Here is a 15,571-nt window from a genome sequence, read left to right on the forward strand (position 1 = left end):
TGTGGAAACGCATACCATGATATTCTTTGATACCACCAACACAACTTTGGCCCACCTTACCCTCAGTTAAAGAAGTTCAAATAGAGAAAATACCTTCACTTTCAGCTTTATTAGATTTGAATACTGTGCTTAACCGCCAAGTACAGACTGGACTTCACTTTGGATAAGAAAATAAAAATGGAAACAAAAAGAAGAGTGAAAGCACTTACAAAATAACAAAAATGTATTTTCTTGTTTAATGATTAAAAAAATATTTCTTTGCAAGACATTACACAAAATTCTCAAAGCTCTCTTCACAGAGAGGCATCAAGAGAAGAAAACAAAAAGGAACGCCACCATTTTCACACTGAACTGATGACTGGTGTCAAGTAGATGAGGTAAATGTTTTGTTGGAGAAAAAAAAGGCACAATTTACAATCGACCGTGCCATGTAAATTCACGTAATAATACCAATAATAATAACAATATCATTATTATTGTAATAATAACACCATCATAACAGCAATAGAAAAAATATGCAACAAAAATACAGACTGAATTTTATCTTACAAGTAATCTTCCAGCCCTACTGTATTGCCTGGCCCAGCAACAAAAAATCTGGCCCGTTTAAATACTGCAGTGTCCTCATTCTTTGCTCACAAGAGTCCAAGATTTCCAGTGGTATTCAACCACTGGCAAGGGGCTAGAATTGTCTGGAGTGATCAAAGTATTTGCTCTGACCAGTCGACTCAGTTTTGAGGAGCTGCAGCAAACTATCTGACAACCAGACATGACACACACAGTTTCGAGGGGCCAATGCAATCGTCATGGCAGAAAGCGCCACAGCCCTGGCACATGATCATAGCCTTAAGTCGGCAGGAACACTTGAGAGCCACTTCTTCTGCAGCACTGTCCGCAAATGCCTGAATGCTAAGCGTGGCGCTCTGGCCTCCACCGCTGCTGACGCTCACACGTGGCCTTATCTGCAGCACACCATCGGCTAAACTGCGGGAGAAGCCGCTACCATCCACCACAGACACATTAGCTGTGTAACTGAAGCTGGATGAGGACCCTCCATTGCCCCCACTCTGCTGCAGTTTTGGTAGCTTGCTATATAACTGGTAAGGGAGACTGGAGGCAGATGAGGAAGGAGAGGAGGAGACAGGGGAAGCAGAAGTGTCTGCTTGACGGGCATATGGATTTCTGACTTGTTCCTTTTTAGCCATTCTGACAAGAGACATTTCCATATTTAGCAGTCCTTCCATAGCTCCACCACCTCCATGAAAACTGTCCAGAGGCTCCTTTTTGGTTATTACAACAGAAGTATTGCCAATGATAGGAGCAGGTGAGTTTTTGGTCAGAGCTTGTTGGCACGAAGGGCGCGAGGAGACTTCATTCTTTACTGTAGATATAGGAGAAAGCTGTTGCTGATACTGGGATGGTTGGGGTTTGCTTGGGCGCCAGTTAATCTTAACAGTAGGTACAACCTCCGACGGACAAAGGTCACCATGTGGAGGTGAGGGAGCATCAGGTGCAGTTCTGCACACAGACTGGGAGAGATTGTTAGGATGCTGTTGAAAGCCAGCTGGCCTCTCCAGATTTTCACCTCGTGGAGGAAGAGGTCCAGGGTGCTCTTTAATGACAGCTGATTCATAAACTGGAGCATTCTGAGAGTTCATATCCATTGAAGTTCTAGCAGAGGAGTTTGATGGAAGGGATGTTATGACAGGTACTGCTCCTGAGGGCACTGCACCTCCTGGTTGTTGAGAACTGAACAGAACATGTGTGGTTCTTGGGCTGGCTTCCTCAAACAAACATGCCATTCGAGATGGAGCAGAACCCGGCGGCGAAGAACCGAAGTTTCGACCAGGTCCAGGGGATACTCGAACGGATGCAGCTTTTTGTTGGAAGTCAGAGACACCAGTTTCTATAGGTCCTCCTGACTCAGACGGGCCTCTAAAACGGGGTCCCAGATTTCTTGGAGGTTGACGACTGGCTGAGTTACCTGCAGGGGAACCTGGAAGTCGATTAATTTCCAGCTTGCTGACTGAGTGAGGCTGGGGTAAGACCTTCTCTAAGGGTAGGCTGCCTTGAAGAAGTTGGGTGACAAGAGGGTTGTTGGCCTCTACAGAGGAAACTGGTCGAGATGAACCTTGGAATCTTCTGCCAACTGGAGGACCAGCAGAATTTAAAACAAAATCTTCTCCAGGACCTCTGCTCAGAGGTTTGGTGTCATCCTCGGTTGAAACAAACAGCTTCACACCAATGCCATTATCATTCAGCCGTAGATGTCTGCTTTGGTCCCTCTCTGCCTGTGTCAGGTAAGCTTGCACTTGGGCTTGAGAGGGCGCAGTGGTAATCTGTTCCTGAGCACGGTTTATAGCATGGGTATGAATTGTATGCTGCTTGTTGGAATGAATGACTGGCTGGTTTGGCACACCATTAGGGAAGCGAGCCTGAATGACAGTTTGGGTATGGTTGGGGTTAGATATATGGGCCTGTATGACTGGTTGCTGGTGCTGAGGAGGATTCAACATTGATGAAGTGAGTCGACTTGAGGTCTGAATGACAGGATGATTCTGTGACTTTGTATTCTGAGCATGCATGCCGTTAATATCCATCTGGGTTCCATGCCAATCCACGGTTTCATCCTCCTGAGTTTCATTTTCAAAGTCAGATGCTGTCTCTGTTGAATCACTGTGTGCTCCAGTGTCTTCCTCGCCAGCATTACTTGGTAGACATGGTAGAGAGCCCGATTCATATTTGCCATCAGCATCACTCTCTCCATTCCTATGTTCTTGTAGCATCCCCTCTCTCATGGAATGCTCTTCACTACTTTCTACCCATCCATTTCGGGCTGTAACAAGTGTCTCTTTGGGTATTTTCAAGTCTGAGCCATGCTGGATAACTCCAGTTGTCCCTGGGTGAAGCTCACCACCATTCTTTTCACCTTCCCAGGGTTGAGAAGCTGCCAAGGTCCTGATGACATCCACACCCTGGGCACCAAATCTTGGCAGCGAGTCTGGTATAGAGGTGGGCACTAAAGAAATGGCATCATTTGATGCTGAGGTGCAAACAGGAGTAGTCGTTCTACTCTCACTGGACTCTGCCTCCTCACCTCTGGGGTCTTGACTACAAAAAGACTCTGGATCACTTGGCGTAGGCACTGGGGTGTCTAAGGTCTGCTCCGAGGCTTTATCACTTGGGCAGGCAGTCATCTCTTCCTCTCCACAAATCTCCTCCACCTGGTCCTGGGAAGCAGGGCTGTCGGTTGCAGGTGGCGATAGCGTGAGTGTTTTCGGAGACTCTGATGGTGGTAGAGATGGGTTTGAAGACACAGAGGAGGGCGATGGTTCAGTCAGTGGGGTAGAGGTTTGAGGCCTGTCAGCTGAATCTACACTGGACAGCTGTAGTTGTGTTCCAGACGAATGAGAGCTCGCAGGCGATTCCTGCTCCTCCAAATCAACTCTTCCTCCTCGTCTTCCTCCTCCTCCTCCTCCTCCTCCTGGTTCAACGGGACCTGGGTGCTCTCTCGAACGCCTCCCGCTGGAGCGATCCGGTATCCCAGTACCACCCCCCGGGCCGCTCCCCCCAGGCCCTCCCCCATCCCCAGAGGCTGCAACAGCAGCAGCGGCTTCTCGCTGGGCACGGGCTTGCTGTGCACGGGCCTTGATGTCCGCCAGGGTGCGCGCCCCCGTCCCAGAGCGCCGCGACCCTTCGTTGGGAGGCACGATGCGGGGACAGATTTGGTACGTTGGCGGCCCCTTGACCCAGGGCGGTTTGATCCGGGAGAGCTGTATCTAGTGGAGTGGGTAGAAGAGAAACACGCATACAAGATAAGGTTTACACTCATGGATATAGTTTTCAACTACACAGAGGTTTACAATGGACTAATAAGAAAAAATAACATGTCCAACATACCCGGATTGGCGGGACCTTGGGCTCCTCTGTTGTAGGTTGTGGCTTTTCTGAGTGCACACAGTCAACTGTGTTACGAAAGGACTGACGCTCATCCAGCCGCGCCCTTTTCTCGGGAAAGCTGGTGAAGGCCTGGGACTCGTCTGGCCTTCTCTTCTGCTCCTTGAGCTGAATTGCAGGACTTGATGTGGCGGGACTTGCTGCGGGGCTGCTCTCCCTGCTGCTTGCACCAGTGCCTGCTGTGCCAGTGGTAATGACTGAAGCCCCATCATCCAGCGGATCAGTGGCAACAGCAGCAGTGGAGGAGGACGAGGAAGAAGAGGAGTCTGAGCTTGCGGCAAAAGTCTGTCTGTCTGAGGCAGAGGAGGGAGAGGAAGAAGGCGACGATGACGAAGACGTTGAAGAGGAGGAAGAGGAAGGAGAGGAGGTAGATGCAACAGCTGGTTCAGGTACTTCAGGCAACAGGCCTGTGGAGGCTTCTGGTTCATCGCAGGTTGAACTTGTGGATTCTGGAGGAGGCGTGGGTACAGGAACAGGGGAGGGGACAGCCTCTGCAGAGAGGTTTTCTTCTGGAGCTTCCAGTCCAATGTCTGTTTGGAGGACCACCTCTCCCTGAACTGCTGTTGCTTCTGGGACTGGTGATGCAACTGATGGTATAACATCTGGAGTTGCAGTGCTCTCTGTTGTTTCTTCTGAAGGTAAAGTTGCCGTTGTATTTTTGCAAAGTGAGCGCCGAGCTCTACGTCTGAGGTCAGCCCGTGAACGCCGTCTGATACGGCCATCCCTCCGTCGTCTTCCAACACTTCGCCTCTTGGGTGTAGCTACTGTAGCAGAATCAGAGTCTAAAACTGCACCGGCAACATCTCCAGCATCGCTCATTGTGAGCTTTAACGCCTCTTCTCTTGTCAAGCCAGACCTTAAAAAAGAAAATGAAAAAACAGAATAAGTTATTTTAATTCAACATTAATAATCAGATTAACAAAATAATTCTAAGATAAAAAAATAGGGGGAAAAAAGGCTTTTGAACCTTTGGCCATGGTACTCCTCAAAGAACTTCTCTTTCCATGCTTCTACTTTCTTCTCCTTTTCCATCTCTTGCCTGAAGCGGACCTGCATCTCATGAGTGAACTCACCTTCAAGAATGTAAAAATATTTTCACTTTATCCACCAATATAGTAAATTGCCTAGAGCGACTTATTTTGGTCGGTTTCTGTCATTTCTTTTCATATATTACAGGACAAAAGTAAGAGATTCACCCTCAGCTAGACGCTCTTTCCAGCTCTGGGAGGCATGAGTGAAAAATTCATTATTAAGGGCCGAGCTGCTTAGCCGAGCAAGGCCATCGGGGCCAACCTACGCATTAAAAGAATGAAAATTAGGCAAAAAAAAAAAAAAAAAGAACATTTATACAATTGTAACAATTGAAAATGAAGAATTCTACAATTCTTTAAGAATTATACCTGTCTATCCACCTCTGGTAAAAGCTGGAGTAGTTGCTGCTGGGAGTGAGGGGGAAAAGCAGCAAAGGTGCGTGTGTTGATGAGAGCACGAATGTTGGTGTTGACCAGGATGGAGCCTGGAGTCTCAAAATCCACCTCCACTCCTCCTCGATTCCTTTTCATGGGACCTGCAAAATACAGTCTTACATTGAGTATATGTAAGAAAGTTGCTTCATGATACCTAAGAATGAGTGCACGCCAGGGCCATATTTATGTAATATCTTAATAGCAGACTCTGGTCTATATTCCCATATATTTAGTGTATGATACATGACTATGAAGTGCTAGTAAATCTGTATAATCAGAGGGTGTTATAGCAGAACTCTAGTAAAGCAATAACAATAGTCTTATTTTAAGTTTACCTGAGCCACTGATCAATCCACACAGCTTTTACATTATTATCAGGTGAACATTACATTAGCTAATGCAGCAATTAATAACCGAAATCATTATGCCTATACATAAGCACACTACAAAAAAAAAAAAGTCTACAATGAAATTCAAACAGTTTTTGGCTAAGATCTAAGACCAGCTTATTGAGAGTCTACAGAATAAAACAAAGTACACTGGCAAAACTGCAAAAGACAAACCATAGTTTGAACTCAGCTATAGACTAACAAGGTTTAAAATTAGTCAGGTTTCTATGAGTTTGTCCCATTTACGCTCAGGTAAAAGGAATAAAATGAGCTGAAGCATAGGAATACACATTGGATTCCAAACTTATATATGCAGATATCGTTACCTTTAATTTTAAAAGTTTAATCAGTTAAGTCAATTTTATTCAAAGTCAAAACAATTATGCACTTTGAGAAACCAGCATGACAAAAGATCCACATAGCATGTTCTTCATTCAATAGCATCAGGACAAAATATTCTACACAATACTTTTTTTTTGCACCCATCCACTGCAAATAGAAAATGATAAAAAAATTAATGAAAATGGCTATTTGTTTATTTCACTATTTCCTCCAGATGCCTTAATTGCTGGTTAGAAATAACTGACTGGGAATAAAGTGACTGAAATAAAGACTGGAACATTGTCATTAGATTGACACAAACTTGTTAGCTATTCACTCACTCAATGTAATACCTGGGAAGAAGTTAATTATTGATGTTGTGGGGGACATTTGTGAGCAAGGGGCTTAGGGGAAGTAATTAATACATGGGGGTCCTTGGTTTTCATCCTCTGTACCTGAACGAAGACCACGTATGCTCTTGAAGTGCTGGGTGCGTTTCCAGCCCAGCTCGGAGCGGGCACGGAGAGTAGGGCCTGGACCCCCCCTAGAGCCTTCCCTGCGCCTCCCCGCTGCTCCTGAGGGTAAAGGTGGGGGGAGGATGGAGGCTGGTGAGACTCTCTGAGAACGAGTGAGTGTGGGTAGGGCAGCTGAGGCATGAAGGCTAGTGGCACTAAAGAGGCCAAAGTGACAGGCATGTGCGTGAAACACAAAAAGTCAAAGGGACGGATATCCCGAGGCACAGAGACAAAGAGGAAGAGGGGTGAATGGATATCTCTAAGGCGCAAATGCAAAGCAGATATCCAAGGGGAACAGAGCAGGGCTGACAGGACAAACCAGAAACACTGCTTTCACACTGAGGGGTATTGACGTTCAAGTGACAAAAATGTCAGTGGCTTCAAGAAAAGATGCTGTTTTTAGTGCAAAGTTAACCAAGGAAAAGAGGCGGCGGCTGTCAACAGGAGGGAACTGTGGGAAAACAGCCCTTGAGGAGACTGCACTATAAATGATTAGAGTGTGTCAATGTGTAAAATTACAAACACTGTCAGGCCACTCAGATAAAGAGCATCCACAGTCAGAGGAAGCAGGTATACAAACCACTGCAGAGTGTGGGGGGGGAGGGATACAGAAAGAAGGGGGGTGAAAAAAGTGAACAAGAAAAAGAGCTATTATAACCTGATGGGACGTGTTCACCGTTGACCTTGAGAGGAGTGAGCACTACACGGGGCATCATCACAGCTTTCTTCCTCTGTCTCCCTGACTGTAAGAGGGATTGGAGAAATAATCATGAGCACATACACACACAGCTCCTCCACAGAAATGGAAAATAACAGCATGCTCAGAGGAGAATTTAAATAGGAATGTAATATCTGATAACATTTCAGAATGTAAGGATTTGAACAAAAACAAAAAAAGAATTAATGCAGGTACAAAGAATACAAAAGGAAAAAACAGGGTGTAACTGTCCTGGAGATGAGTGGGCATTTTCAGTTCATTCTCTATGGGAGCTGAGCGACTGGCCTGAGCAGGGGATTGTGGGATTGACAAGTGGTAAGAGCATCAAACTTCAGCTTTATGCAGAAAATGTTCAACTTTATGCAAATGAGAGGGGAAAAAAGCATGAAGGCAGTCAGAAGTTTCAAAATCTGCTGATTAACACTGGAGTTCCTGTGGAGTCAGTGCTTAAATCACAAACAATTTTACGGCATTTACTGAAAATGATAAACCAAGCAAATGATCTGATTAGGATCCGTCTTTTTCATGACTGATGTCAGTGTTATCTGTGGGGATTTCTTGACCTGACTCATGTCACCTTTCTGAACTTCACTAATGACTCATTTTCACATACTGACGTTATGTATTCAGCTGCCTTCCTGGCATAACTAGTGATCTGAGGAGGAGATGAGTACTGTGCATAAGGATGATGCATAGATGAAAATCCATGCTTGGAGGGTCCTGCATGTAAAAATTAGTTATGAAGGTGATGGTTCATTGTAAAGATGAAGTTAGGCACTGCAGGTACCTGCGAGGAGCGACTGAGTCTTGTCTGTGGTTCTGTGGAGCAAGAGGCACTGGAGGAAGTCTCATCCACAGAAGCTGGAACAAAGAGGAGGAAACGAGCAGAACATCCATCAATAATTTTACCTTAACAATTTGTACTTTAATTTTGTTCATGTGTTAATGAGAATGAGAGAGAGAGACAAATTTTTCATCAACAGTAGATTACAAGTGCAGGAACAGTAATTCAGTGTTGATTCTTATTGGTTATTCACCAACACATGGGCATTGGTGAACACTTCCGTTTTTGGTTGATTGTTTGGCATTGGGAAGGGGGCGAGTAGTGCAAAAGCTGAATGTATTATAACGTATTTGGCTGTATTATGCATTTTTACATTAGTCCTCGAATGCATTTATATCACAATAAAATGGACCAAAAGGTATACATTTGCACGTGATTGTAAGGAAGAACATTTGAAACCCAGTCACAAAGGAGTTTTTACTTTGAAACAAGCGAAACTCATCAGATAAAAAAAATAATCAGGTTAATAATCAGGCTGTATAGTGATTCCGGTATTTCTTTTCCCAAATTTAACACATCTTAAAATGATAATAAAGACTTGTGTTATACCATTTAGGATATTTAAGATATTTAAGACTTTTCGTGAATTTAAAACGACATTAAGAACCTTAATAAAATGGTAGCTACTCCCTGAGCCTGACTGAGCAAAAGATAATAAATACAGTACTACACAACCATATTTAACTCAGCAAATACTTTGCAATAGGTATGCAAATATTCTATTCCGGAAAAAAAAGAAGAAAAAGATACACTTATGGTAATTGCCTTACGCAGAAGAATAATAGATGCCATAAGCGTTATTTAAATTTATGGGAAATGTATTTTTTTTAAATGGAATAAGAATAAGAAATAAAGCTGTTTTCTAGAATCATCATGCTTCGAAACAACATCAAACCACGTCTGCCAAGGATGAAAAGTGTTTTTTTCTCACATAAACATGTAAAACAGAGCAAATATGAAATGCATTGTAATTTACAGGAATAATATCACATGTATTCTTTCACGCCACACAAATACATGTTCTAAACCACTCTCATCTAGGTCACTGCTGGATGCGTCATGTGCCGCAGTATCCATGGCAACACACACATCCAAAGCAAAAAAAGAAATCAATGTCTCTCAGGCACTACATGCTTCTTAAGCTCAGGGTATTTAATGCTCATCACCGTTTGGAATCAAAGCTTTTCTTAAAAATGAAAAGATGGGGCCTCTACTTTTCAGCTCTTTTATACGCTTCTTTAATTTATAAGCCTGTTCCACTTACTGGAAAACAGGGTGAATTAATCAATTCTGGGTGGGGGGGTGAAAGAAAAGAATGAATAGTCCACACACCATCATTTTCCCCACTAGCAGCAGCCGCCTCTGTGGAGTCACAGCTTTCCTGCTCTGCTCCTTCAACTGTTGCTGTGGTGGATCCTGTTGAAGTACCAGTCCCATCTCCAGACTCGTTCGCTGTCGGGCTCTTTGTCCACTGAAGTGCATTTTTCTGTAGGCATCAGTGGGTAGATACAGACACAGGACATGTAGCTCTTTCTATGTGGGTATTAGAATCATAATCCAGTTGCTAAACCAAGGGTTCCTACACATTTTCCATTTCAAAATTGCATACTTTCCCATAATCAAATGTCCAAACCTGTTTTTTTTTGTCCATATTTAACATAAATGGTTCATAAAGCATTATATTTGGTATATAGTGGAGTCATCTGTAAATATATATTTTTTTATTTTCATTGATTTTCTTGAAATGATAACATGCACTTACATGAAAAGAAACCTTAAACGCTTTAAAACCAGCATATATTCACCACTGATACACCAGTTTGATACTGTAATGTGGATTTATGTTGCATGATCACCAAAAAGCAAAGTACAGTCTGATTAAGACGATAGTTTGCTCCTTTATCTGTTGCCGTTTGTGGCATTTGAAAAAACATTATTTTAGTGAAGTTCAAAAGAGACTCGCTTATGGTAAAGAACAACAGTTTTGCATAACGAAATTGTGTGCCTTGAACTCACTCGTGTTTGACAGTCACTAAAGGATCACTAATCTTTAGTCATGAAAACACTCTGCTTGTGTAATACATTTATTTATTTATAAAATTTGTAATTTTGTATATTAAAAAAACTGAATAGGTGAAATTGTTTGGAGAAACAAATATGATCCAGAACTGGAAATTACTCTATTCAAATTCCATACTTTTGCAAACTGCGTAGGAACCCTGAAAAACAGAGTGAAAGAGTCAAGCATAGAAAGAATTCTGCAAGGTTTTACGGATTCTCTACCTTTAGGGTAAACAGACTCATCCTTCCAGGCAGCTTGAAGAAAATACTGTTCTTCACTCGGTCTCCTCTGACCTGAGAGTGAAGCATGGTGACCAGGCAGGCCAGTGGAGCTGTGCCGCTGAGGAAGGATGAAAGAGGGGTAGAAACGTGCAAGTGTCACTCAAGTAAGAAAGATTAAACTGTTTGAATGGAAGATGCAACAAAGAGCTCTTTAAATTAATCTTACCTTCTATTTTGGGGTGAAAATAATTTGAGAAAAAGAGAAACACAAAAAAAGCCCATTATAAATATACACCAATAAAGCCAGTCAAGAGACAGTGTTAAAAAAAGTACTCTAACATGGAAACAAATCTCAAGCATGAATATCACTGCTCAAAACAGAAACACAGTACATTTATGTTTATGAATGCTTTATACCAGACCTCATTTCTTTCAGCCCCTTTGTTTGGATGACATGCAGAATCTGCTTGGGTGTCATTGGGGCATCAGAAAAGTTCTCCAGAACCTGCAAGAGGTGAAAAAGCACATCAAAATCAACAACTATCAAATTTAGATTTATTTTTTTACATTTGTGAAAAATACACATTTTTAAATGTATGATTAGTCTATTAAATGGGTTTATTTGGGGATGTTTAAATGATGTTCAAAAACAGCCAGGAATTGTGCAACAGAATGATCCAGAGAGGTTTTTAAAATTGTTTTTAACTTTTTACAATTAATAATTTTAAAAACACAACTTGGTACGAGAGACTCAAAAAGTGTTGAACTGTGACTGCCAAAGACGTCAACCTGTACATATGGATGTAGGCATGTAGCAGCAATTTAAAGAGGATGAATAAAAAGAGACAATCTTTCAGTGAGGGGTTTACTGTGAAAACCGCTTAACAGTTTAAGCACAGCACTCTCAGCTTGCCAATTACAGTACCATTGCAATTCATACTTATTTTAAGACCACCATGCCAGTTTTAACAGAAGCACTCAGCTTTCTTTTTTTAGGTCCATATTAGACAGGTTCTGCACAGTTCCAGACTTCCACAATTCCTGTATATGACGGGCTTTTAGCCTATATGAAAGTAGAAAAAAAAGACTAACACAGCTGATATCATGTAGCATGTGTGAAACCTCAGGAAGAACATTATTCATAGAAAATGTGAAATGGGGGAAGAATGTATTAACCATAACAATACACCATATTTTTAACATTCCTCTTCCCATTGATACGGAGCAAATCATTTCCAGAATCAGTTCTGGCAACAAGAGCATGTAACCTTCTTATTACTTGGTGGTTAAAATGGTAAGCACTACATCCACTTCCACTGTGTTCAGCTGAGTCCTAAAACCAAGGACAATGAAACAGGAAATGGAAGAGCACATACTATAAAATAAATACACACTAAATTAAATGATAAAATACCAGCCAGGTGCACTTCCTGCAAGGAAGCAGGCACGAAAAACGTCAAGCTGTGAGAACTTCAAACTACTAGGCCAATGTCAAGACAAACTTCCTAGTTATTTATAACATAGTCCTGACAAGGCACCAATGCTTGTGTGTATATGCAATTGAAAGGCGCGGTACATTTATGCATTGCTTCTGTCGAGTTGTGCCAGCATGGTTTCTACTCCTCTCACCCCAGCTATTTCATGGTACCATAGGGAATGAAAAATGGAGTAATATTATACACTACCATAATTCATAGAGCGGACTCAATTCCTAACATGTATGCACTTAAAAATGAGTGGCTTAGTATTCTTGAAGTCATGATGAAATGGAAGTAGTGACAGATCTCTTCTTCAGTACTGATGCACAGCCAAGTGAAGAAGAGTATAAAAAAATTAAGAAAAATGTAGGGAGAGGACTTCTATCCATCGGTTGTTGATTGGACGGAGCCACATCTGAATGCAATCTTGCAGTCGATTGTAAGAAAGGGGCGGATAAAAATCATTGAAGTCGTCTGCCGTTTCAAAGGAACATCAAATTATGACATTTTAATTGAAAATTATGCTGTCATGAGAACTAGCTAAGAAAAAAAAAAATGAAAGATGTCTTTTTAAAAGGTCTTATATCGAACAATCCATATGGATCTCTGGGAATAAATGCACAACAGACAAGGGGTTAAAGTTACAAACAAAACCCTTGCTGCACGAATATGCTGTGACGTTTCTCGTTCCCACAAACATCCAATCCATTTGTAGAGGATGCAATATTAAAATAGACAAAAAACAAACCACAGCATCACCCACATCCAGCATCAGTACTAATGAGAACCAAATTTTCTTTTTCAACACACCAAAGATGGCTATACACCATTACAGTCCCCTTAAGGAAGGAACCATTGTGAATAACCAGAAACACTAAAATAGGTGGCCTGCTTCACATTTCCCATTGCAAACAAGTGTATCACCAAGATGATCTGATATACATTGGCCTTGAGCCTAAGTATCTGGTTGCATCTGTCTCCCGAAGCTGCCATTTCTCATTGCTGCTTGGTTTCCAAGTCATTATATAATGCGGCAATACTCTTTGAAGCTCTTTAATCACTCATACATCGGAATCATTTAAAAGACCAGATCATCCAATAATTAATGGAACTGAAAATATGATGTTGCAGGTAGTAAGCAGCACTTGGACTTAAAGTATTCAGTCTATTTGGTTTTGAGTGTGCCCTCATCTGAGCCTGTCCCATTACTACAGACGACGAGCTGGTAGGTGACTACTCTACCTGGTATACAGGCATGCCCATACCTGCTTCCCAAAGCTCAATCCATGCATGTGATGCCTGCAAAAGAGCAGCCCTGAAATGTGTTTTGTTGGTATAAGTTGACAATATCCTTGGAAGTAAAATAGACATCTGATATTAGATGCGTTTTTATTCAGATTTGGCATCACACTTAATTGGTTCACATTTAATTACAGGTTCTAAACTGTGACATACATAATTCCAATAGTTGATACAAGCAGTGGTTCTCTAGCACATGGGATCCCCACCCAAAAACAACACTTGTGTTTCGAGATCTGCTCTTGCCAGATATCATGTCTGTAGCTTCATTCAACCTTTCTCATGCTTTATCTCAAACTAGCCATAAGCCAAACAGCAGATATTACCAAATTCAAAGACTGTCTGGTCTGTTTGGGTGGATCAAATTCAAGAGTGAAAGCTGTTATGATTACCTAGAAAAGCAGACAAAGACCTGCCAGACATAATGATTTTAACCACATAAAATGTATCAAAAGAAAGCAAAAACAATGAACTCAGCTGCACAGGTGTATTTGGTCTGTGACACTAAGTCTGATAAGGGAGAGCATTTTATTTTATACAATCTCACGTTATACAGTTATGTTTCTACTTAAGCGCTTTATAACAAAAACTAAGCTGAAAGTCTAGATGTCCGACATATATCTTACTTAAATGCCAGTCTTTGCAAAAAGATTAGACACGTTTTCCATTTAATTTGCACCAAATGCAACAAAGAAACTATGAAGATGCAGATCATATAATACATGCATCTTTCCAGAAGCTTGAACTGAATTATGTATAATTTACATTTAACATGCAATAATATATGCACTACAGATTAATTTTATGCACCCATGTACCACCACTGTGGAGAATAAAGGAGAAATCCTCTTATCATAATAGCAGATGCATGGCTGTTTTGTCTTAACATGATAAGAGACACAAATCGTTTTTCAACTGCATACAGATGTATACTGATACAGACATAAACCATTAAAATACCCAATTCTCATTTAATTTTTTTTTTAATCCTAATAAACTAACAAAAAATATCAATTAATTACTAACTGGATAAAAACAGAAATAAGGCCTACTATCTCAGCTGCTGCTTAAGATAAACAAGCAGCTCAAATTAGTATTTAATACATTTGTTAAAACTGGTCTTTAATAACAGGGAAAGATCTCACACTGAGTATTTTCAGCATTTTATTCAGCTCGCTAAAAGAAGCCCTGCAAACAAAGGGTCAAACGGGCAGAGCTGCTAATACGCTAGGCTACCAGCAAGGGCTCTTTCATTCAAATGAGACACAAACACTAGAAATGTAATGCTTATGTTGTCAAGGTAAATACAGGCACCTTGTGTCAAGAGCCATGTCAGCATAAAGGTAAAAGCCGGGTTATGAAACATCACACACTGTCTATAGATACACAAATAGCAGCAGCGGCGGCGCCTGAATGTGTCCAGCCCAGCGCGAGACAGCTTTGTTCGCGGCTCTCGTACAACACCCCTAACCCTACACACAGGAATAAAACCGCTATAATTTTCTTAAAAATTATTAATATATTACCATACGAGCTGCCTCTGCCCACGTGCGCTCCTTCTTTCTCTTCTGTTTGTCCTTCATGTTGTCGCGCGGGTGCGGATTTCTGCAGCGGATATGAAACGTGTGCGTGATACACGGCAAGCCCGTTAGCGTGCTAGGCTAGCTGTAACACCAAACGGGTCTTTGATTCCTTTTCACCCCTAGGACTTGCGTAGTCGCTCCGTTTAAACTCGCACGCCTTTCCGTAAAACGGTTTGCCAGTAAAGCGATAGGTTGTTGCAGCAGCGGAGGTCCAGGGAGTTTTTTTGGTAACGTCTCACTGGTTAAATAGTGGTAAACACAGACAGGGCGCAGAACAGGCGAGCCCCAGTAGCTTTTGGCATACTGCAGGAAATCCTCACTTTGGAATGCAAGACGAGGAGAACACAACAATGAGGTCAAAGGTCAAACACACTGCAGGAATGCAACACAAAAACAATTCTCCCCATCCCCCTCTTCTTCAGTCGCTCCTACAGCCGCGGCTCATCTGACGCATCTGACGGGATGAGGCCACTCCCATTGTTATGTGCGGCGAGATCAGACGTGATTCATATTAGGCAGCACGACACAGATATGAAAACACTAGAATTCGTTTTTTTTTTGGTGCTTCAAAGTTTCTCTATGGATTTATACTACATAACACGATGTCAAACGTATCAAAGCGTTATTTAAAGTAAAATACAGCAAAGAAAAAGTAAATGTCAAGGTCCTGTGGATTGAACGAGCGTTATAATTAAATATTAATTATATGTTTTAAATG

The 15,571-nt window shown here is 41.8% G+C and overlaps 1 protein-coding gene across 1 annotated transcript; it reads right to left on the reverse strand.

The window, feature by feature from the left end:
- Positions 1–90: 90 nt before the first annotated feature.
- asxl1 (ASXL transcriptional regulator 1) lies at positions 91–15,318 on the reverse strand. The gene is given in 13 exon segments (XM_082146117.1): positions 91–3,779; positions 3,901–4,813; positions 4,925–5,030; positions 5,154–5,250; positions 5,358–5,524; positions 6,589–6,708; positions 7,307–7,391; positions 8,154–8,227; positions 9,543–9,696; positions 10,494–10,611; positions 10,911–10,912; positions 10,915–10,998; positions 14,797–15,318. Coding segments are annotated over 13 exon segments (5,004 nt in total). The 5' UTR covers positions 14,854–15,318; the 3' UTR covers positions 91–752.
- Positions 15,319–15,571: the final 253 nt, after the last annotated feature.

The sequence above is a fragment of the Leuciscus leuciscus genome (assembly GCF_965113295.1).
Source record: "Leuciscus leuciscus genome assembly, chromosome: 18".
Lineage (NCBI taxonomy): Eukaryota > Metazoa > Chordata > Actinopteri > Cypriniformes > Leuciscidae > Leuciscus > Leuciscus leuciscus.